Consider the following 24670-nt stretch of genomic DNA (forward strand, 5'->3'; position numbering starts at 1 on the left):
CAGAATGAATGGCATCCAGTTTTTATGAAGTTGACTTCTGCAATTCAATTTTGTGTCTAATGTGAGATGAATGCATGGGAACATACAAAACACTTCCACAGGGATTCCTCCAGGTCTTTCTACATCCTTTCCCTCAGCCGGTACAGTAGTTAATCTGTAACTGAACTTCGCATTTTTACAAAGTTTTTAATGAACTTGGCATCTTTGAGTCCTCAGATCAGCTGGCTTCAAAATACGATATTGAAAAGTAGGCAGAAATACACACAGGCTGTGAGATGACCTAAGGTTAGTTTCCCCCTGCTTTTTAAATCAGGCTAAAGCAATGCAACAGCAAACATTTTCTATTTCACCGTTCCTCAAGAATTTCACAACATTTAACTGCTCCCAAGAGGTATAAGAGGTCATCAGAGGATGTTCAACAGAGGTCAGTTTGACACTGGCCCTGGTGGAATAGATAGGAGTTGGGATTCTTCCCTAAACCACTGCATTTCTCCGCCTGGGTGAGATGTATGCTCAAAGCTCTGCCTCCCTCTCTGCTGCTTTTGCCTTCAGCAGCCCTTCTCCTGGGGAGTTCACCAGAGGGAAGCCTTTTGACAGCCTGCAATTTTTGGATTGTGAAATAAAGCAAAACTGCAACCAAAAACATGCCGATGATCTCAGGGCAATATCAGTTTCAGGCACAGCTTACACTAAGAAAACTTGGCTTGCCTTAAGACTAAGAAAGGCTCAATCTGGTGAGAAAAGACCTTCGCTTCCTTTCACATCTGCTCGGGGGAAATTAGATGAGCACACGTCTGCCTTCACTGCCTGTGACAATGGCTGGAACAACCCTTGATCACAATGCACTGAACACAGTCTCGTCTTAAGGTGAAGTGAAACATGACTTGGGACTTAATGAAACTGTTCAGAGTGAAGAAAGAACCCAGATCACTCAGTCACTAATTCCAGGGGTCTGTCCTCAACTGCCTGCAGTCAGCCTTGTCCAGAATCCCCCTCTGAGAAAAAAAATGCTAGACTCCTGGGAGGATGCTCTTCCAGCCTCTCTCCTTCTCTGATCACCACTTTAATTAGCGAGGAGAAGGATCCTGCAGGCTTTTGCCACCCATGTGAATTCCAACACAGAACAGCCCTACAGAAACTACACACTACATACAACTGAAGAAGGTTCTGATATGTTCAAGATGGGGGGAAAAAAAAAGAAAAAAAGAAAAAATAAAAAGAAAAAAAAAAGGGAAAAAAAAAAGATTTTCTAACTTAAACAAGAAAAAGTCTACAGAAAGATTACTGATGGTTTTAGTCTCAACAGAGGTTTAGCACTAATTCTGAAGAGTTACTAATATGGAGCTTAAATATCTTGCTTTTCAGTCAGGCATGGTATGTAGCCAAGTAGCAGTACATGTTTTCCCTCAAGATGTGCAAGAAAGATGCTCATGACTGAGAAAGCTGCTTGTAGTTTTGGTGGGTTTTTTTTTTTAGTTTGGTTTGAGTTTTTTATTCCATCAAAGGGGAGAAATCTTTGTCAAACAGTTTGGCAGAAGTTGGGAGAAATAATACTAAATACTTTTATTGCTAGATGGAGATTTCAGCATTCATAGCTTATAAAATTAGATACTTCACAGGCCATTTGTCTTATTTGCAATGGAAAAAGTTGAAAAAGGACTCAGCTACAGTTTATCTCTGGTTTCAAAACATATTGCTGTTTTTCACTGCTCACTTCACATGACTACCAGTCACTCCAGAGTCAGCATCTCCTTGTTTTCTACAGATGTTGTGCTGAGAGATGATGAGAATATCTCCAGATGATGGATATCATAGAAATAAAAGTTATTATTATGTATACCAATACAGAAAGAAGGGAATAAATCTAAGAAGCATTTGAACGAAGCATTCATTAAAAATATCACATTTTGAATCAGCATTTTCTGCTCAGGCAGTATATAAACTGATTTTATTATCAGTTGTATAAATTCTATACCTTATTGTAATCTCAGTGACTAACAGAAGCTCAAACTTCTGATTTATGGAAAATTAGCTTCTTATTTGAAATGATTAGGACTAATTTTAGAATTAAGTTTTCTAAGAGAGAATTCAGATCACAATAGAAGCATAACTCACATTATGGAAAAAAAAATACAATTTTCCATAATAAAACCCCACAGATTGCAAGAAATGTCACAGACTGCATCGCCTCTAAATTTCACACTTCTGTGAGCAACATCCTAGGACCTGAAAGTCTGCCGCCAAATAGCAACTTTTTTTGCTCTAGTGTTCCTTACCCATAAAAGAAGAACAGAACAACCTTTTGCAAACAATGGAAGTTATTTAAACAGAGTACCGTCTTCAGTACAGAAACTGTTAACTGTTTCATTACATTCTGTTCCGTTGATAGGGAGCTGTGTAACTTGCAGCTACATTGTTCTGAAGAAGATCTACCACTCAGCTAACGGGCTGATCCCATATCTGTGTCAGATATAAATCATAGTGCTTATTTTTTGTTACCATGGATACCATGAAGATATTGCTGTCCACTAAAGTTTACTAGAGGAAGACAACATAATTCTCAGGAACGAGCCCTGTTTTGCCTTCGTAAGTTGCTTTTAACCAGCCTGGTTCCACTGATGGATACACTGCAGAAAAACAGCCAGACAAAAAAACCATATTTACAATTAATTTATGCTGCTAAACAATCCTATACTTAGTTCACAGATTTATTTAGATAGTATTTATTTAAGAGAAATTGAAAAATCAGAGCAAAAACTTAGAACTGAAAATGGAATTACACTCTCATTTTATGGATACAGTTCAGTTTTTATATATTACTTTTTTTTTTTTTTACATAATAAAGACCATGTAAAACTTCTCTTACCATTAGAAAATATTGCCCCCTGTGGGAAAGACAGCTCATGACTATGTTCAGCCTTACAGGAATACATGGCTTTTGCTTGTCTGAAAGAAAAAAAATGCGGGCTTGCAATAAATGAGATAACAAGAAAAGCATATAAAGAAATTAAACTAAACCGAGGGAAGTGTAGGAAAAATCAGTTGCACAAATGCAGGATGGTAATGACTGGTTAGACAGTAGGTCAGAGGAATAGAATCATAGCAGAAACTAACTCCAAGCTTACTGGGGTTAACAAACATGTTATTGCAGAAAAGAGACAAACATCCTACTTAGAATTTTAAGCAAAAATATGATTTATAACTTTTCAAATTATTCATTCATTCTAGTTGAAGTTGTAACTCAAATGAGTACTGAACTGAGCATATTGCTTGAAGCAAGTGATGGACTGCCTGGAGACCATTTAAAAGTGACTTGTGACAAAATATAGTTCATCAGTCTACAGAAGAAAATCATACATAGAAGATAAATATGAGACAAAAAGGAGCAATCCATTCTCCAGGCTGTCTGCAAAAAGGACTCAAACAGCTTTAAAATGCAGCAAGAGAGATTTAAATTGAGTGGCTTGGTTTCAGTGGGTTTCAGCTTCAGACACCTGAATTTAGAAGTCTTTAAGTAAACTACATGTCTAGCTCCATGGACACCCCAGGCCTAGCTTCTGCTATGGCAGACACGTATTTGAGTGCAACAAATGGCTCACCAGGTTCCACGGCCTGTGGAGAAACTTTCCACAAATAAATAATACCTGACATGAAGATACCTACATGTAGACAGTAAAGTTTATGCCTCTTAATCTGTAGCTGGAAGACTCCTCTATTGGTTAGAACAATGAAGCACTGGAAGTGCCAAGCACTGGAGAATTCCTGAATTGAAGAATTCTTATTACTAAAAATTCATTAAGAAAACAAAGTGGCACTACACAGATATAGATAAAAGTTAGATATATAATCATTCTATCCCAGAGAAGAAGGACAGATTAGGTCATCTCTTGATACGGTTTCTAGTACTATTATTCTGCAAAATACAAAATGAGGGACTGACCATGAAGATGAAAATTTAGAGTTCCTGAGCTTTACCTAATACCTTGATTTCAATTTATAAACTCAAAGCATTCTTTTCCTGTTCCATGAGTTTTTTCTGAGTTTCTTTAAACTTACTGGAAGCCCACATTATACCAAGTGAAGATGAACTTGTTGATTATTTCACCTTTGTACGACATGCTGGGGAGTTACTGATTCAGCTTAGCTTCCAGACAGGATTTATCTCAATGACCCAATACGTGACCTGTGGTGAAGTTCAGTAGTTTTTGCATACTTTTTGAGAATGTATATATGCAAGAGAAATGTAATCTGTTTTGCCTTTCCTCCCAAAATAGTAAGATAACAGTCATAAATTAGATTAGTAACACTGCCACATCACAATCATTAGCATAAGAAGTCTATTTTATTTTGTGTATCACTGATGGGGCCATGGCACTTCACTTTCAGAGTTCCATGCCTCCCTGGGGAGGTTAAGCAGGGATGGATTTCCTAAAGGGAGCAGAAAGCATCCCTCTACCCTGGCCTCATTCCCTGGTCCCAATCAGTACTAGCACATCATCATTATCTTCATTAGATCTTTAAAAGTGTGTGAAAGTGTCTGGACATATTCCAAAGTTTGTATGTGTGAGCTTTCCAGAAATGTTTTCTCCCTCTGAAGAAGAAGCTTTTCTTATGTTTCTCTGAAGCTCATTTATGACTAGACCAAATGGCATGTTTTGCCTTCATCCTAAGTGAGCAACTGACTCATCAAGCGCTATTCTCTCAGGCTGAGATTTCCAGAGGAGGTCAAGAATTTTGAGTTGTGCTCACAGTATCCAAGGGTACCTTATTCTCAGGATGCTGAAAATAATTTCTAACTCTTAGTGCTGTCATTCTGGATACATCTCCACTGCTAAGCAGAACAACATGAGCACTCGACTCCTATATGTCTACTTCACTTAAATGTTAGCTTGCTTTCTGGCTGCTGTAGGCTGCTCTGTGCAGCATTTTTCCAAGACAACTCCTTTGTGCCTACTGTTAGGAAGAATTTGCCATCTACAGTCGACAAGTGTGAAAATAATACATACATATTTATACATAATAATCTATATAATATATACCAAAATATACAGAGGGAGATTAGATGGCTTTACCAAAAGTAACCTATAAGCTAGAATTGAATACTTTAATCTCAGGATCATTTTTCCTCAAAGTCAATACAACAAAGAACTCTACAGGTGTTCTGATTATACTGATCCAGACGGGAAAAACAGCTATTTTCTGTTGCGGTGGGTTGACCCTGGCTGGACACCAAAGCCTATCACTGCCCTCCTCAACAGGACAGGGGAGAGAAAAACATGATGAAAGGCTTGTGGGTTGAGATAAGGGCAGGGAGAGATCAGTCACCAGTTGCTATCATGGGCAAGAAACAGGCACGACTTGGGGAAATTAGTTTAATTTATTATCAATGAAATCAAAGTAGGGTAATGAGAACTAAAACCAAATCTTAAATACACCTTCCTCCCACCCCTTCCTTCTTCCTGGGCTCAACTTCTCCTTCCCTGAGTGGTGCAGGGGGATAGGGAATGGGGGCTGTGGACAGTTCATCACACGTTGTCTCTGCTGCTCCTTCCTTCTCAGGGGAGGACTCCTCACACACTTCCCCGCCTCCAGCGTGGGATTCCTCCCATAGGAGATAGTCCTCCATGAACCTATCCAATGCGAGTCCCTCCCATGGGCTGCAGTTCTTCATGAACTGCTCCAGCATGGGTCCCTTCCATGGGCTGCAGTCCTTCAAGAACAGGCTGCTCCAGTGTGGTCCCTTCCATGGGGTGCAGTCCTTCAAGAACAGGCTGCTCCAGTTGGGTCCCCTGCAGGATCACAAGTCCTGCAACAAACCTGCTCCATGTGGGATCCTCTCCCCACGGGGCCACAAGTCCTGCCAAAAGCCTGCTTCAGCATGGGCTTCTCACGCAGTCACAGCCTCCTTTGGGCATTCCCCTGCTCTGGCATGGGGCTCTATCCAGGCTGCAGGTGGATATCTGGTCCACTGTGGACCTCCGCATCCTGCAGGGGCACAGCTTGCATCACCATGGGCTGCATGGCAATCTCTGCTCCAGCATCTGCAGCACCTCCTCCTCCTCCTGCACGCTGGTGTCTGCAAGGATGTTTCTCTCACATATTCTCACTCTCTTCTGGCTGCTGTTGCACAGCGGTTTTTCCTCCTTCTTAACTACGTTATCCCAGAGGCGCTACCACTGTCACTGATGGGTTCAGCCTTGCCCAGTGGTGGATCCATCTTGGATCCGGCTGGCATTGGCTCTATCAGACATGAAGAAGCTTCTAGCAGCTTCTCACAGAAGCAGCCCCTGTAGCCCCACTGCTACCAAAACCTTCCCATGCAAACCCAATACACCTGTGTGGCCTAATCGTGTATTTTATACATATAAAAACACAGAGTAACTGTTAACAATGAGTACAGTTGCAATAAATATAAGGTAATTGGTAATGAATTTACTAAAGAACAGGGATGATTTTGAACCTGATCAATGTGTAGAGCTTCATTACTTAGTGGCATAACTATCAAGCCAGTTTCCCATGTTAAGAATGGGACATCTGAATAATACTGTGACAAAAGACATTTAAGGCAGTAATAAAACAGAACAGCAATATTTAAATGTAAGCCAGAATTATTGAAGTTATTCTTGAAATATGACATTTTGCTTTTAGTGCCCTTAGAAAAAGTTAAAAAAATAAATGCCATTTTATCCTATATTCTCTTATGTCTACTAAACTCTTCCAATTTTACCCGATCCAAGTATGTTTACCTTAAAAGTAAAAAAAAGGTAAGAAAAGATGGACTCTGCCTTGATCAGTTCTAGAAAGAAAAAGCTTCCCAGCATTTGATATTTAGACAGATACACAAACACATGTACAAAGATGTCAGTTTCTCAGAAGCTCATGAATTACAAGATCCTTTCCCATTACCTTGCTCCTGATATAGAATAATTACATCTCAATGTTATCTACAAACTGTGTATGATAGGGTAACGAGAGACAGCTTCTAAGAATATTTACACATAATTCTCCAGCAATTTTCAAGCTCCTGGTTATTGCCTCCACACTTGACTTGATTACTTAGGTTTTCATAATACTTATTACTTCAACCCTACCCAGCTAGAAGCATTAACCTTGAAAATGGGTTGCAGGTTCTTGGGCATATCTTTTTTGCATGTGCGATTATCAAAATGGACATTCTTACTTCCAGTATTAGTGCTGTCCTCCCTGCAAACAAGGCTGTTTCTGAAAAAGCATGTGACAACATCACCATCATTTATTATGGTTCTCTTAATAGGACGCTAACAATCTGAGAAAAGTGTGATTCATGTTGTTCAGTGCAGAGAGAAAAAAAACAACTTCAGAAAATGGTAACCACATTTCCTAGAAGTTCCTTCTTTCCAAGACTTTACTGAATAAGACTCCAGATGAGAAAAATGCATTTTACCTCTTCCTACTTTTTATTACATTTTTTTTTGAGCCCATAATGATAGACTTATCCTAGCAGCCGAAGGATCAGATCATAAATTATTTTGCTTGTCTACATGCAGTCAACAACACCTGAGGCTCTTTTAATAATAACAATAACAGCAACAACAACAATAATAATTCCAACAACGAAAACAACAGCAACAATAACTTTAGAAGTTATAAATAAGTTTTAAAACTATGCTCCTGCCCAAATAGGTTTTCAGTCTTGCAAGACAAAGAAGCCAGAAAAGGAATGACTGAGAGAAAACACATGAATCCTTCTCTTAAAAGACTTATCAGTTAATAGTACTCTACAGGAAGAAGAAAGGTTTATAGAGTCCTGGAGACAGCAGACTTACAGCCAAGCTTGAGTGAGTAGAAAACACTGGTCTGGTCTGGTCTGGACAAGGCAAAATATAGCATGAAAATGAAACCAGAAGAATGACTGGGAAAGCATATTTAATCATATGGCTGGGAGGGGAGCACGAGTCTAGAAGGCTTCATACTGTCAGCCTACTCCTATTAATGTCCCAACCCATTGAGCTTAGAGATCCTGCTTCCAAGCTAGAGCTGTTTACTGTCATCAACTCCCCTCACTGTCATCAATTCCATTTTTTTATGTATTCTTTTCTCATGAAAATTCCTCTTCGTATAATGCAGTTTCTCACTTCAGAAGACTTGACTTTCTGTGTACCTCTGAATCAAAGTTAAGAAAACATAGTCAGGGATTATGTGTTGGTGCATTTTGTACAAAAGCTGCAATAGAGACCTCAAGACTTCACTAAGACTGTTATCTACTGCAATATTTGTGAAAGTGGTAACAAAACTCCTTTGTGTCTTTCAAGTGCATGCTAGATTAGCAATAAGGATTGGCCTTAGTGTACACACTAGCTTAATACAACAGTGAGGAAGATGGATGAATAACAAACTTGAAGTCAGGACGGAAGGAATGGGAAGACTGAGAAGTCAAAGCAACTGCAACTGGAAAAAGAGAGCACAGGCTGGACAGGGCTTAACATTTTGGTATTCCCTGTCCAATCCTAAAATATGTACTATGGCCTCTCATTCTCTTTTTGATTAAAAGAAATCTGTTCAAACTGGTAGCGCTATGGAGGCACGTACTCATGCATACAAGGAGAGAAAACAGTCAGGTCAAATAATGTCCAAGCATTAAAAAAGAAAAAGGGGACACACACTCAAGAGATGTTGCATTGTACAAAGTCAGGAAGCAGGGTTGCAAAGACCTCTTGGAAGAAGGAATTAAGTAACATTGGGCCACAGTGGTGGTAAAGCATCAAGTGCAAAATTATTTGCTGGAACACATAAAAACATGTGAGACTGAGGTAGTTTCCATCTGTTGACTGTACAAACAACCACAAGAGGCAACAGATGCTTCAAATACAAATGAAGCTACTTAGATACTGTAATATATAAGTAAGCAGTAGCTTAAAATTCAAAACTAGTTACTTTAGCAGGGTAAATTATTCCTGCACAGAGTTCAATACCGTCTTGACTTGAGTATTCCTGGTATCAAACCAGACAGCTTAAAAATAGTTTGTCTTATGCTCTGCTCAGCATATACTCATTAGGTAGTAGAGTTACGACCACAAACAGCCTTCTACTGAGTGGATCAAGATTTAATTACCATGATCTCTACATACTTCAGAGCTAAAAATATAACTATCCTAAGGTTTTAAATCAGCCTTCGTGTTCATAATATGCATGAGAGGTAAACAAAAGCTGGCTTTAAATTGCAAAAATGTACTCAGACTTTAGCAGCACTGTAAGAACAGCTGAGCTACCTCTTATTTCTTCCTCATTTTGCCTGCTCACCTCTCATTTTCCATTCCCCTTGTTACTGTTGCTCTTCTGCCTTCTTAGGAAATCTGAAGCAGAGGAGCTATTAAGCCTTTCAGCGTTTTCGGCTTTGTTATTTGCTCTCCATGCCCATTATCAAACTGCTACATTTTTTGTCAGATTTTTGCTTCTTACATGCTTTTTATATATAGATACAGGTGGCACAGGCTCTGAGGCAGCAACAGGGAAGAGTTTACAAGAAGGGAGTAATACAAAAATAAGAGTAGAAAGGTGAAATTATGCAGGACTGGTGAAGCAGTCATCACTCTTGGCTTAGGGCACTGCCTTAAGAACTTTCCAGTCTCTTAATTTATATTTCCTTAGATAACTGCCCTGCACTTTTCCTACCTTTTTCCTCTCCTGACACTCTCTTTTTTGGTCACCTTACTGTTCAAGTACTACACAAAACAAGAACAGCCTTAATTCCTGTAAGCTGCTTTTCTCACACAAAATCAGTGAGCCTTTGTAGGCTAGCTTTCTCTTTCTTTCCTCTGATAGATCTGTCACAGAGAACAGCTATATTCCACTGCCACAAGTCTCAGCATATACTGGCACTTCCCTTTACAGCTGTGCTATTTTAGATTATGACTTCTGGATTAATGGTTTGACTTCCTCCCCACCTCCCCCCAGTTTGCTTGACAGTTCCAGTAAGATCCTGCTATCAGTGAGTAAAGTGATGCACAAAAACACATGTTCTGTCTCAAAGAACTTGAAATGCAGGGACAGTGAAAAAAAAAGAGATAGACTTTTTTCCACATACAGTTACTTGATTATCTGCTTTAGTCTATTAATAGTAAGGGGGTTAGTAACATATCTAGGAAGACACTGCTTCCTAGATGAACACTTCTCAGATTATTCTGAATTCATTGAATAATAAGAATGAATCAAATCCACCAAATAAATGCAACAATTGTAAAAAGGAAAAATGTAAGTAATTCCTGCTGTGCACTGTCAAGAAGAAAAGGCCACAGTTTCTCCAGACAGATACACTGGAAGGTGTGATGGCAAGGACAAAAATCCTCATCAAGTTAATCTTGAACTTTCTAAAGAAGCTGTTATTCAAGACCTGCCTGTATAAGCAAATTACCATAAAGTAACATGCTTGCTACTCTGCTGAAAGCATGTATATATGAACAGCTGTATAGAATATGTACAGCATTCTAATTTAAATCCTGTTAATTTACTGTTATAGCAGTGTCCTTAAGCAGATCAATACCCTGAGCATCTCTTACTGCAGTTCCCTCAGGTGACAGAACTGCCAGACTGGCTGTTATTCTCTATTAGATTTAGCTTGCTTCTGGAGAAAGGATGAGTTTAATAAATTGCAAAAAATTCACATGCCACATGATGCTGTCCAAAAGACACAGAACAAATCTCCAATATATCTACTTAAATCTTTAAGCTAGCAAAACAGAAAGCATTTTACAAATTGTTACACAGTTTGAAGCACTTACCGTCCTGAAGAAACCTGCTTAAGTGAACCAGCACTTTCGAACAACTGTGCTCTTGCAGCCACTCTGAAAATAAAAATACCACCTTACTTTATACTTCACCCATTGATTAAATACACAGACTAGGTTCACTTTTAACCATCTAAAGACACAGGCACTTTTTTTTTTTTAATTGCTTCAATTATTCACTTAGAGAAACTGAGGAAATTCAAAAGCTGGATTTAAGTCCCTATTGAGCAGCATTCTTAAGGACATAATGTAATTGGGGCCACCAACTTCCACATGCTCCAGTGCCTTCTGAGTCAGGAAGGGAAATCTCAATACCCTATATTTAAAATAATATTCACAGATGGCCAATAGATATATTGAAAATGCTTTTACTGACAGTCTGTCACTATCACGCTGGAACTCTAAGCTGCGCAGGACTTTCTGTTTAAGGCACAGCAGACTGTGAAATGACTACAGCGAACCCTTCCAGTTTAAAAAACTGAAGAGATTGAATAGAGCCCTGCAGTATTTGGGGAATTTCTTGGTGCTCTGCACATCTGGAAATCACTTGTTCATGAGGAAAGATATTCTGGGTCAAAGTCAAGATTACAGTAAAGATTTTCTGACTTTTAAGTCTGTGCTAACAGCACTGAGGAACATTGCTAACTCAAATGTCAACAGACCAAATTTTGCTTAAAACTACCGTCCTCCCAACATCAAACCAAAACAAAAGCCCTGTTAGAAATCAGCTACTTAATATGCAGCAACTGAAGAAATTTCAGAGCAGGAGTTTGGGTTTGTTTTTTTTTTTCCCCTTTCTCCAATTTTGGACTTAAATAAAATCCAATGATCTTCTTCACATTACAGCATGGACAGTAAATAGCATTTATATTCCTTTAAACATTACATTTCAGAAGAACCAGACATAATAAAACTAATAACTTTACAAAGATATGTTTCTTCATTATAGATCTTATCTCTAGTTTAATGAGTCAATGGGAGTCTTTTAACTCACTTCAAAAGATTTTGTGCAGTGCCTCCTTTGTTTACAGTTTAATGAAGCTAGATAAAAATTTCACACATACAGAAATATTAAAATCCAAGTATTCATGGATGTTTCTTTAACTACTTATGTACCTCTCTGGAATCACTTTATAGTAGACAATACTGTAACAAGACAAATTTCCAAAGGGCCTTGATGACTTACACAGATCCTGGTCTTTGATAACCATTACTTGATGCAGTATCTAATCTTGCTCTCCTGCACACTTTGGGAGGCAAATCAGGGTTTGATAGAGCCTTTGGTGTATCTTTGGTATCTGCTGAAGATAAACTCTGTACAGATCCACTGCAGCTTTTGTTACCTAAAGAAAACAACAAAATAAACGGAATATTAAAGGTAATTTGAAGTTGTTTCGTAACACGTGTAACATGCAAAACAAAGTTTTTGTTGTTGTTATTTGTTTCTTTTATGTAAAAGTCAAAATAGGTAGAGAAAGTATTTACTAAGAGAGAAGAAACACCCTTTCAGATAGAAAGCGGGAGGAAAAGCAATAACAGTAAGAATGAAGAAATGACATTAAAATATATAAAAGGGTTTCAGACATAAAGTTCAAACAAACAAACAGGCACACCAACAACGTGTGACAAAACTGTTATTTACTAGATATGTTAAGCCTGGTGCTTTTAAATTTAAATACTAGCTTTGAACAGTATCAATCATTGCAAGGATTCATTCCTTTGACACAGTGACAGACCATAGCTACCAACTCTTTTTATACACCAGCAATCTCCTTACAAGATGGTCTAGATGAGGAGAGGACTCTAAATTCTGAGAAATGCTGGTATCTTTTAAGATGTTTGAACAGTACAGATAACAAACAATCGAAATATCTCAGAAACAGTTTGAAAACTGAAAGAACATACCACAAAAATGAAAAAAAAATACAAAAAAAGGCTAATTAATGCAATTAATTAACTGCTGCTTTCAGATGCAGCTCTTGTTTTCTGATGCATCACAGTAAACACAGATAGAATCATAGAATAGCTAGGGTTGGAAAGGACCTCAAGATCATCTAGTTCCAACCCCCCTGCCATGGGCAGGGACACCCCACACTAAACCATGCCACCCAAGGCCTCATCCAAGCTGGCCTTGAACACCGCCAAGGATGGAGCATTCACAACCTCCCTGGGCAAGATTATCCTAAAAGACCTCGGAAATTACCTTCAGCTGATGGAATTGATCTAAGGGAAGATGCTGAAGACCTTTTCAGCCCAGAGAGACTGCAAGAACTCTTTTTGGTCAGGTCTGTTGGTGGAGAGGCATTCTCTGGTCCAGTGACAGAAGCTATACTTTGGCAGTCTGACTCCACATCTGTTTTGGTTGCATCCTCCTTTGATGAGGATTCCGGACTTGTAGTCCAGAGGCCTGAACTCTTCTGGCCATTAGAAGAAGCAGGAGAGGCAATCCATGGAATCCCTCCTGATTTCTCCCTGGGCTGCGAGGGCGTGCATTTGGTGGTGCTGTTCTGCTCAGAGGAGTGAGAAGAGAGAGATTCAATGCTGCCCATGGGAGTGCTGTCTGGGCTACTGCTGTAGGAGTCACCTAGGGAGGAGTGAGGGGTGGGAGAGAGAGAAAAATAAGTTACATTTTCTAATAATGTGCATTTCTCTCATGCCATCTTTAGCTGCTTGTACCTCACTTGTCACCAAACTCATTAATCTGTGGTTTTAGAGGCAATGAGTCAAGACAAAATACCTATTTAGTTACACTAAGTTTCAAATATATTCTTATCTTTAATATGGGAGAGCTGCCTTTTCTGACTACTTCTTTAGAACTGATGAACACAATGGGCTACAGGCTGAACTATCTCACACAGAAGTTTGCATTTTAAAAGAATTGCCTGCAATACAGATAATCCTTAGAAAATTCAATATTATCAAAGCTGCAAGACCTTTGTGGTGAGTATCTTGCTGGATTTCCATGCTAAGGCAAATGTTGTGGTTGTTGTTATACTTACAGTCTTAAATGCATGACTTTATTACCAGCAGGCACAAGAACTAAGTTTTAGATCAGTTCAAAGATGCTGAGTATCTCTGCAGTCTCTGTAAGACTAGTCCAAAATCTGTCTATAGCTAGCCTGTTTTCTCAGTCATCATTCCTTTCCCTGAAATATCTATCCCGCAGAAGGACAACTCATTCCTTTACTTACAACTTGAACAGTGAACATTTGATGAATTTCTTCAGTTAGATTGGTATTAGAGAAAGTCACCTACGTACACAAAAAATCTTTGTATTGATCTTGTTCCCAGTAATCTTTTCCAACAAAAAAGTAGGAATAACATAATTTGCTGATGATATAAAGGTAGAAACATGCATCAGAACTGAGGAAGGACTGGCCTATAATATAGTGACGGCTGAATTATTCTGAAGACTGGATTTAGTCTATTCTAGTCATGCACTGCTTTCTAGTAGGATTTTTTCCCGAAAGCTAAGAGATACACTTTTCACAAATTTCACAGGAAGCAGAAAACATGTATTCTTCAACAACACTGTAGTTATAAGATGTACAGCTGCTTTTCCTCCAAATGTTACAATATCCTTGGCAACAAGTGGTCAGAATCCCTCACAATACTACAGATAAGGTCAGAAATACCAGTGCCTTGCACAGTGAGTGGCTCTGACAACAGTAGTGACACTGGTACAGTACTGTGAAATATTCTGTCCTCTTCTAGTCATAATTCTGGTATTCCAGATTAGATTGTTCCTCATCTTGCTCCTTTACAGACCATTAGGCCCTTGAAAATGGAAAGATCGGCTGAAGTCTGAATTTCTCAGATGCATTTTCTATAATTTTCTATAATTCCCTACCATTTGAAACCTGTAGTTCATTTTCTTACACCATACAGAATTCTCTAATTTCCTGCAATACAGTTAGATGTCTGTGCTTCATTTAAATTATGACTTTAACCCACCTAGTAGTTCAGAAATTGCTCCTGCCAGAAGCCAAGGCTCTCTCTTGCCTGTCTCCACCCACACCTAGAGATACTTGGCTGGGAGAATACCTAGAATACCTCTGCTTCTGCTTCGGCCTTCCAGGCATAACTGAGATCTTAACTGGAACTTGCGTAAGCAAGCGCTGAGCTTGAGCTAATAAGCAAAGCACAAGTGGAATGCTCTTTGGTAAAGACATAGTTCAAGTTAAGCCACCAGCACAGGATGCGTCTGAATGAAGAATCACAGAATTATAGAACGGTTTGGGTTGGAAAGGACCTTAAGATCATCTGGTTCCAATCACCCTGCCATGAGCTTGCATACGCTCTGCAAAATACTGCACAGAAATGCCCCTTTTTTATGCTGGCATTCACTCGCTGCAGTTACACGGTGAAAAACAGTTGAAACTTGTCCAATTTGTCCTCTGGGTAATGTAATTCATGCTACCTCTATAACTTCTTACTCAAGATCCCATGCAATTCACACTGGCAATCAATACATTGGAAGCTGTTGCTCTCATTTAGTATTTAAACTCTCACTGGTGGGAATTGTGTAACATAAACACATGGGAAATGCAGCACCTGTTCAAGAGTATACTGAGGATACATTTCCTAACATTACAGAATTAACAATTACAACAGATCCTCAAGAACAGATGCACCTTAACTGTGGATTAATTTACTGGACCAGTTTTACGTAAATCTCAATAAGGAAACAAGGGACTCAGAAGTTTTTCTGGAAGTCTGTTGCATTGTAGAACTTTTAACAACTTAATCTTTGATAAAGTTTTAATACTTCTTACTTGTATAGCCAGTAAGTAAAAACGTGATGGCCCGCTAGATGAAAATGAATGAAGTGAAACTTTTTAATAGCCACATCTAGATGAAAATGAATAAGCATTCTAAGCAGCAATTAATTATAAACATAATTCCCTGCTGTTAAAGAGTAAACCATATGATATGGTATACTGTTTCTCCCAAAAACATTAGCGTTTTTTTTCGATTCCAGAAAACTCCCTAAGTTTCAGTGGTTTTGACAACTAGGCAATGGCTGGTTTTGAACCAATGAACACAGTTTAATGCATGTGAGAAAGGCCAAATAGTGGTCCTGACCTTGACTAAGTTACATTTATTACAGGAGGAAAGATTCTATTTACAGTTTCTCAGTAATCATCTTACAAGCAAATGAGATTATCTTTGTACAGCAAACTTTTGAGTTTCCAAGCAGACTACATTTAGGTTAGAATACAAAGGCTACTCTAAATGATTTTTGAACACTGTATGCAATACAAATCTTTCCTAAAAGCAAACAGCCTTCCTCATCTGAGAGAAGCAAGAAATGTGGTCATTAAACAGTGTGGCTGTGACTCACAGAGGTGAAAAAGCTGATGAAACCCCACCTGTTATAATTATTGGAATACAATACCTAATGGACATTACTCAGGAAAGTTAAGGACAAGACATAAAAAGGAAGATAACCAGTCAACAAGAACAAACTTACTGTCAGGATCCGCGAGACATGGTGTATATCTTCCTTTAGGTTTACGTGGACCTGTGGAGAGACAAATTGCTCTTGTCCTTCTTGAACCTGATCGGGGCTGAGGTTGGGGCAGAGGAATATTGGGGTCTGGTGCAGTGTGAAATATCTGCATAATTTAAAAAAAAGGGACAAAATGACATAAACAAAGAGGTACTCTTACACTTGCATTATTAATTCGTTTTCCTTACCACTGTGCCTGAAATTAATCCTGTAATAGTCTCACACATTACAAAAGAATACATTCACAGAATACAAGCTTTGCTCTAATATCATTTTACAATCCAAAAACCAGAATACTGAGCTGTACTTAAAATTTATACAAGTTATGTAAAAGTATTTGTTTAAATTGTTTTATTTTATAGCCCTTCTTAAGAAGTGATTAACAGTCTAAATTGGAAAGCACACAACAGACACTTATAACTTCTGCCCAAGAAATAATATATTTTTACAAATATTATGAAGATTGCATTTTTTCCTCTGTGTTCATGTGAAAGCTTTTGTATGCCATAGGAATGTGTCATAGTCATAACTTATTAGAATTCAGTTTGTATTTCAGAAAAACACTTTATTTTGCGAAACAATTCAAGTTTGATGAGGAACATCTTTATGTTTGGAGCATCTCCTGGTTTTTATCTTTTACATACCACTCGTCAATTTTGAGCTTCATTGCTGCAGAAATAACTATTTTTTTTAAGGGTATCTGACTACTGCAGTCTGATACAGGTACACATGAGGTTTTAAAGAACTCTTTGCAGATAAATTTGACAAGCCTGCCAGCAAGAGCAATGCAGAAGGTCTAGTAATTTTCTTGATTTTCATTTGTATCATCTGTTCTGCAATATCCAAGACACATGCAGCAGAGACCCTAAAAATCTTCTTGTAAATATAACTGCTGTGGAGGATGACCAAAGCAAAAAATACGGCCTGAAGATTTACAGGTTTTAATTTCAGATCTTTCTTACTTACCCTAATGTAGACTTTAAACTCTACTAAAAATCTCTTATGGCATTCTGTGGAAGGAAGTGGAATTCTGTGTAATGGAGATGAGGTTTTACAAAGATAGATTGCCTGAATAAGCTACTGAAGGAAGAGTACGAAGTGTCCAATCTCCACAGGACCAAGTGCTGTAGGCTAAATACCATGCATCTCTACAAGGATTTCTGGACCTTCTCTCAATAGGGCACTCCCAGAAGTGGATGAAGTGAGCAATGAAAAGATACCTCCATGCCATTCACAGAAGTGGAAGAAAGGAAATACACTTCCATGGCAGAAAATACTTTAATGGATGGCTTGAAATGCTCTTGAAGTACATTAATACCGTATTAGGCATTAGTGAGTAGCATAACAATAAAAAAAAATAAAAATGTCTGTAGACAGAGAAATAGAGCAAGGGTGATTTTGATTTTGCAGCCATGGTCTTTGTATTGAATGAGCTTTTAATCTTCTGGAAGAGAAATTCAGTGCTGGAAATCCATAATACATGTATTTTGGAGTTACAGCCAAAGAGGCTATATGTATCATACCAATTTTGAGGAGTCCCTAAGAAATAAAACTGATGACACTAAGCAGTACTGTCAGTACTTACTGACCAACCAGTGCAGGAGATCCTGGTATTGACCAGGAACTACCCCTTAGCTGAGTAATGTAAAATGGAAGAAACATAAATGTTTACACTTTGTTTTGTTAGTCATCTGAGAGGCAATATACATCGACAAAAGATCCCCAAAATAGAATTTCTGTTGATGACCAAAAGAGGTCTTGACTGTTCTGCTGAGTTCTGAAATCAAGCAATTTAAAATAAAATAAAATAAAATAATAAAGAGACTTTTCAGTGAAGCTGGTACCTGCAATGGTAGTGACTGAAAGTAAGTTTAATATTTCACAGATATTCTCAAGCCCTGAAGCAGTTCTTAATCAATGTTAAAGGAAAGAGTTTGAGATGGACCTTAGCTGTGACTGATCTCTTTGAGGAAAATAAAATAAACAGATGTGCCTTTCTTCAAAGCAGAAGAGTATCTAGAGAGGGTTGAAGGTTCCAGGGTATTCAGAAACTTTTAAATCACAAAGATATGATGGGCACAAAACCTGTAACTAGGAATAAAAAACCTCACCTAAGATACATTATTTCTTCCTTCATCTTTTTCACTTTTTATTTAGTATCTAAACTAAGGAAAAATGACACAATGCACAGAAATGTGGGATTCTGCTGGGGATCCATACTGATGCTGCTTGTGAAAAGAGGAACTGAAGGATCATTGGGGTCTCATGGTGTTAGGAGGGACTAGATGTTTACTGTGCAGTTGGTGTATTCCTAAAGGACAGTAACGGTCTGAAAGACTCTGGCCTGAGGCACTCAAGGGAGAGAATCCATCCATTTACCCAGAGCTAACCTTCATACACTGCTAGCATGAGAGAAATGGAAGTGCCTGGAGCAAACTTATGACCTTCTCATTCTGCTTCTTGATGTAAGGACACAGAGATCTACAGAAAACAACTGAAGATTCAGAGCAACTCCTTCAAAGCACAGAAGATTATGCCCTGGGTCTGTACCTTGCACAGTGACAAAAGACTTGCCAGGAATACAGACCCATAGCACGGGGTGGGAAGAAGGTATTCTTTCTATCAATGACTTTCTACAAATGCTGTATTTCTTATTCTTAAGAACTTAATGATGGTAATGAAAATAAGATCTTAGTTCCACTTCATCACAAAACAGTCAGATAATGTCTTTCTACCTTTTCATAATGCTCTATCAGAATTTCAACGACGATATTCTGAAACTTAATGTTCATCATAGCAGCCACGGTTTCTTCTTGGGCTCTCATCAGAGTTGGTCCAAAGATAACACCAAGGTTGGATACAGTCATTAGATTTTGCTGACTGTGTAATGATACCCTTTAAATGAACACAAACAATACACAATTAAATTGTTGTGCTAAACTGCAATTCCAACAGGCAAAACCCTGTTAATGCTACTTCTTTAACAAGATCCCAAGTTCACGCCTCCCCTTTAAAAAACATTTTTAAAACTTTTACTACAGTCGGAATACGGTGTAGTACAACAATTATATTTCCATTAAGGCTCCCATGTTGCAATAACTTAACAGATAATGAGCACGTCTTTATGGAGTAAGTGTGTAAGTTCCTGACGTAATTGACAAGGAAAAGCAAATATCTCTGGAGGTCTCTACAGAATGATCCAGACCATCTAAAGTTTAGGAGTCTTAGGGTAGGCACCTATCCCTCTCTAATGATTATGCAGGAGCTTAAACACTTGATGTTGGGTTTACTGAAAACACTATGTAGTAACAGAGGTCAACACTACGCATTAGCTTTCAAGTAAAGGAAAGAAACAGTTACTGAAACACTTAAATTGCAATACCATCTCTTTATTAATATCTTGAAAACGTGATCAATGGAGTCAGTGATATCACTGTTTCAATGGTACAGACTATGCTACATGATCATAATGACATCTTCTGGCTTTAAAATATAATAAACTTTTACTTCTGTACATTCCATTTTCACTTACTCTACCTCTTCTGCCATTTTTTTTCTTAACGTAGAATTCAGAAACTTAGCTTTCCCAACAGTATATCAGATAATAAAATGAAACCCATCAATCAGCAATCCTCAGTGCCCTTCTTCTCTCCTTATGAATAAGATTTGCCAAATAAAAAATGTATCATCATAAATCCTTCAAAATAACTGCCAGTGATTCCCCAGTCATAGCTGCCCTATTGCCTCATGTCTGAGAAATATCAGGCCAAGTGATTTTATAATTACATTAATGCTTAATTATATTGAATCTGCTACCAAACAGAATCACTTATTGAGGCACTTGTTCACATTTCTATCACTGTCAAGCAGAGATTGTTTTGCCATTTACTATATAATTAAAATAACTCTTGTACCATTTAAAATTAAGAAACAGTAATATCTATAAAAACTAGCAGGTGGGAGCAAATTTTATCTTCTGTTTTCTCTGTAACAGACATATTTGGCTTAGGTGAGTAAAGGCTGGTGGGAAGACCTTCAGTATTTTAATGGAAACAGAATTTTTAATTACTCAGCTCTAGGCTTGTTAGAAAAATCTAAAAAAACCCCAAACCCTTTGCAATGTTAGTCTGCTTTGTGCTGCTCAGTAACTGTTCAGGTCTCTTACACAAACATAGTCTTATAGCATAAAGCAGAAAGCAGTGTTTGTCCTGTGTTTGGGTTTCCTTGGTTACAAATTTGGTAGCTTGTTAATAAAAGGAATGGTGACTTTAATAACATTGTAACCAAAAAGGACTTTTTACAATGCATTTCAAAGACTCAATTTCTTGCAAAGGAGAAAAAACCCCATGCCTGTAAATGTATTATTTTGAAAGCCAGTTTCCCCTGACCTACTCCTACTGTTGCTGGGCTACTGAATAGACATACACCAAGGCGATCATGCATTTTCGGTAGCTGTAAGGCATTCATTAAGGTGCAGTTGCTTTCTCCTCAAAATCTCTTTCTTTGATATATCACCAGTTAATTTTTGATGCTGACAAACTGCAGAATCCTGATTATCCACCTTAGAAAAGTATGGTGTTATTAAATCACACACACACACAAAATTCTTTAAATTAGACAGGTAATTTGACTAGGAAGGTTTAAAAATAAAAAATTAGTTACCTATGTGAAAACAACACCGCACTTCCTGTGTCTGCCTAGCTGTTGACTGAGTATATACTCATGCAGTATCACCTCTGCAGGGTGCTTTTCAGGATTTGCTGGTTTTGTTTTGTTTGTTTGGTTTTAGTATGACCTACATCCCACATCATCTAGATTATATCTAATTTTGCACAGTGACACAAAAGTCAAAGTAGGCAGAGAGGTAAAGACCTTAAGATGTAAACCAAGAAAAAAGAAAATATTATCCTTATTTTGTAACCCATAGTTAAAAGGTATACAGTATTTCCACCTAGACACAAAAGCATACATAAAGAACTGAATAGTTAAAAGAAATACAGGGAAAGGATGTATATTTTGAACCTGTATTTTAAACAAAAGAATGAAGCAACAGGAGGTTAGCTTGTTTCGGGGTTTTTTTCCGTATTTTCCCATTTTCATAAAATGAGGCACTTCATCTGCCATTTGTTCCTTGAAAAGTCTGACACGGTGGTAGGAAAAAGATTACGAAGGAAGACAACTAATACACTCAAGAGACTAACTTTGAATTCAGTCTCATTAGAATTGCTGGCATAAACACCAGCTGGCAAATTATATACAGAGAAATAAGAAGGGATGAATTGAACGCTGGAAAGAAAAGAATGAAAATTTTCAGTATAAAACCATACGATTACATTTACTGGAAATGAGAATCACATCAAAGATGAGATAAGCAAGACTTAGAGAACAGTTAAAGAAGGGAATACTGCAGGCATGCTCTTCCTTGGAAATCCATTTGAGATCACATTAAGAAAAAAGAGGACAGGAAAAGAAATAAATGCTTATCTGTAACTGATTCTGCCTACAAATAAGTCAGTTCTACATACACGTATTTCTAGTTTTGGGGCTTCCAGACTAGCAGCTTTTACAGAAATCATTAATCCCTCATTAAATGTTTTAACTTTTAGCGAGTTAGAAAGTAGTAGATGTTTTATTTTTTAGCTAATCAAACAACTCTGTGAGTAATGAGAGTTATGAAACATACTTTCATCTGGTTCTCTGGGTTACCCCATGTACAACGAGACACAAGGTCTGCTTAATCAGTTTTTGCAATGGAAACACTCAGAGCAGCTCGCTATCATGTTAGTTCTTCAGGGGCTAACAACATAAAGAGCCAAATATTATTTTTTAGCACTAAATAATTTCCTACCAAGGCAGTTTTCAAAGTTCTCATGTGTATAAGAGGAAGCAAAACTGCTCCACTGTAGGCAGCTTACTGCAGTTTGTGGCTCAAGCTGTGATCAAAAAAGAACTGCCGGGATGTAACGGACGGAATGAAAAAAATATGTCTTCTACATATTTCAGTCATGTGGGCCTTATGTGAACAACTGATGTTTCATTATTCACATTCCCAGGTCACTGATAAATGTACTAAAAGTATATAGCACCAGAAAGAATAATGCATATTAAAAAGTATCCAACAAATACCACTGAAAACTGACCAACAATTTACTAAAATGTACATGAAAAACATTTGAGGCAGAAACAGAATAAACTATAATGTAAGAATAGTGTGGAATCATAGCTAGTGACATAGAGAGATGTAATAGAATAAAAACGTGTCTTTTTTATCTCACAGCATATGCTAAGGTAATTCAGTGACAAAAAAAGGTCATCAGTTCAAAGAAATGCAAAATGTTCTCCATCTGACATTTAATTAATACTCACAGAAACTGATGAAAACCCCCACAGGGGTTTGGACATTTAGGCAGATCAGAAAAGTATAAATAATAATACTTCAAATTAACACTTGCAAATGATACTACAATTCAGAGGAGTTAGAGAGGAAAATAAGTTCAAACATGAAGGACAAGTGATTTGTTCTCCATTTCTGATACAGTGTGGGACCTTGAGTCAGATTCAAAACAGTGTTTTCTGACAATCTTAGCACAGTTTTAGATGTTTCTTAAATATAATTAGTGATAATTCCTGTAGCAAGTAGGAATGTGAATGAAAACACTGAGTGGGTTTATTCTATAAACATAGATGGTCATCTTGGTGATTCTTCATGGTGGGTTGTTTGCTTGTTTGTTTCTTTGGTGAGTATTCTTGAGATATGTTGAGAACAGCATTTTAGAAATTAAATGTAATTTCAAGTGGCATTGTCTCAACACAGAGAACAGCTTAAGCTATATTGACAAATTAAGCAGAAATAATCATAACTTACAATAATGCCAAAGAGAAAAATAAAAAAGAATTACTTGACCAAGTGCTTGATAAGGATGTCCAGCATCTCTCTATTCTTCTCTGGTAACTTATGCACAAGTGCATGCACTGCCTCAACTCTGTAGTTCTGATCATCTGACTCTATTAAACAGAAAACAAATATGGTTGATAAATCAGAACATGTGCTTAAGATGTGACTACAAATGTCATCAATGCCAATGTATGCTAGTACACACATGCATTATAAGGAGCTAAACAAAATTAGGCTTTAAAATCATGACAACAGTTTGATTATACTTCTTACAACATTCTGAAATTTGTATTTCAAGTAACTTGTCAAAGGCAGTCACCACAAATACTGGAATCAACAAAAGGCTAGTAACTGAAGAGATTAAGGGTTAGAAACGATATTACTTTATTTATTACTTTACTTACTAACAGCAACAATGAAATCTTTGTGCAGCTTGAAAGTCATCAGTGGTTCTGAAAGACACCTGGTTGTAAAAAACAATATTAAAAAGAAATTAAAAAGCCTTACTCAAAGTCTTTTTAAGTTTTATGGGTGTGATTAGGATAGCCCTCAACATCTGCACAATGTGTATTGGTATGTTGTACGTAAAGCAATTCACTGATGACCGATTACAATTAGCATACAACTTAGTCATGTACATAGTCTGAAAATTTGAATTGAAGCTGGTGTCATCATGTAGGTTAGTAAGGGAAGTTAGACCATGGCACAGAGACTGTTTCCTGGTTTTCATACTGCAGAAGTGTAATGAATACAGCTGCATAACATGGTAAAGTGGACTGCAAAAGCAATCTTTTGCTCAAGGAAGGCAAAAACATGATGAAATTTGGGACTGAAATTCTGATCTGGGAGATCCTAGAAGAGTCATCTCTGAAAGGCAGACTGTGAATTGCCTTACAGACACAAACACATAGCTACTGCTAGCTCATGCAATTTCACAAACACAGTACATACAGTGATTTATGCTTCTATTATAAATGTCTTCAACCAAAGCCAGTCTTTCCTGTGAAGTGTACGTGCGCATTCCACTATAAATCCTAGGCATGTTTTCCAGGCTGAATAGGGATTTCTAATGCTGCTTTCTGTCAGGTAACCTGTTTAGGAAATCTAGATTTTTAGAAGTCATTGAGCATGCACCATCTGGATTTGATGCTTTTTATTATGTTTCTTCTGAATATTATATATTGAGACCCATAACAAAATTATCTTGGAAGTAACATGATTCTTGAAAGTTCTGTCTCTTATTACCAAAAATCTGCAGAGAAAATGACAACGTGGGAGGGACACTGTGTTTGTGAAGACACCAACAGCACAGGATAAAACCCTGTGCTTTTGCAGAGATTTTTATTCTGTTCCAACAATGATGCCATGAAACCTCATGGTACACAGCTTAAGGGATTCATAAAAGAAAGACTGAGCACTACATGCCTTGCTGTTAATGTAGAAAATTTTAAAAAAAACCATGCAATTAATTAACTTCTGCCAAATTGAGGGCTATATAAG

At 37.6% G+C, this 24670-nt stretch overlaps 1 protein-coding gene across 1 annotated transcript in view; it reads right to left on the reverse strand.

Moving 5' to 3' along the window:
• Nucleotides 1-2538: 2538 nt before the first annotated feature.
• ARHGAP42 (Rho GTPase activating protein 42) overlaps nt 2539-24670 on the reverse strand; it is a gene marked incomplete at both ends in the record, with an annotated part of 156252 nt that continues 134120 nt past the window's right edge. Inside the window, 9 exons of the mRNA XM_080613419.1 lie at nt 2539-2627; nt 2867-2946; nt 10758-10820; nt 11950-12106; nt 12967-13347; nt 16237-16381; nt 19011-19170; nt 23175-23280; nt 23575-23633. Coding sequence (XP_080469545.1) covers nt 2539-2627; nt 2867-2946; nt 10758-10820; nt 11950-12106; nt 12967-13347; nt 16237-16381; nt 19011-19170; nt 23175-23280; nt 23575-23633 — 1240 coding nt within the window. The remainder of the gene's footprint in view (nt 2628-2866; nt 2947-10757; nt 10821-11949; nt 12107-12966; nt 13348-16236; nt 16382-19010; nt 19171-23174; nt 23281-23574; nt 23634-24670) is intronic.

This window comes from Psittacula echo (genome assembly GCF_963264785.1).
Source record: "Psittacula echo genome assembly, chromosome: 3".
NCBI classification, from domain to species: Eukaryota; Metazoa; Chordata; class Aves; order Psittaciformes; family Psittacidae; genus Psittacula; species Psittacula echo.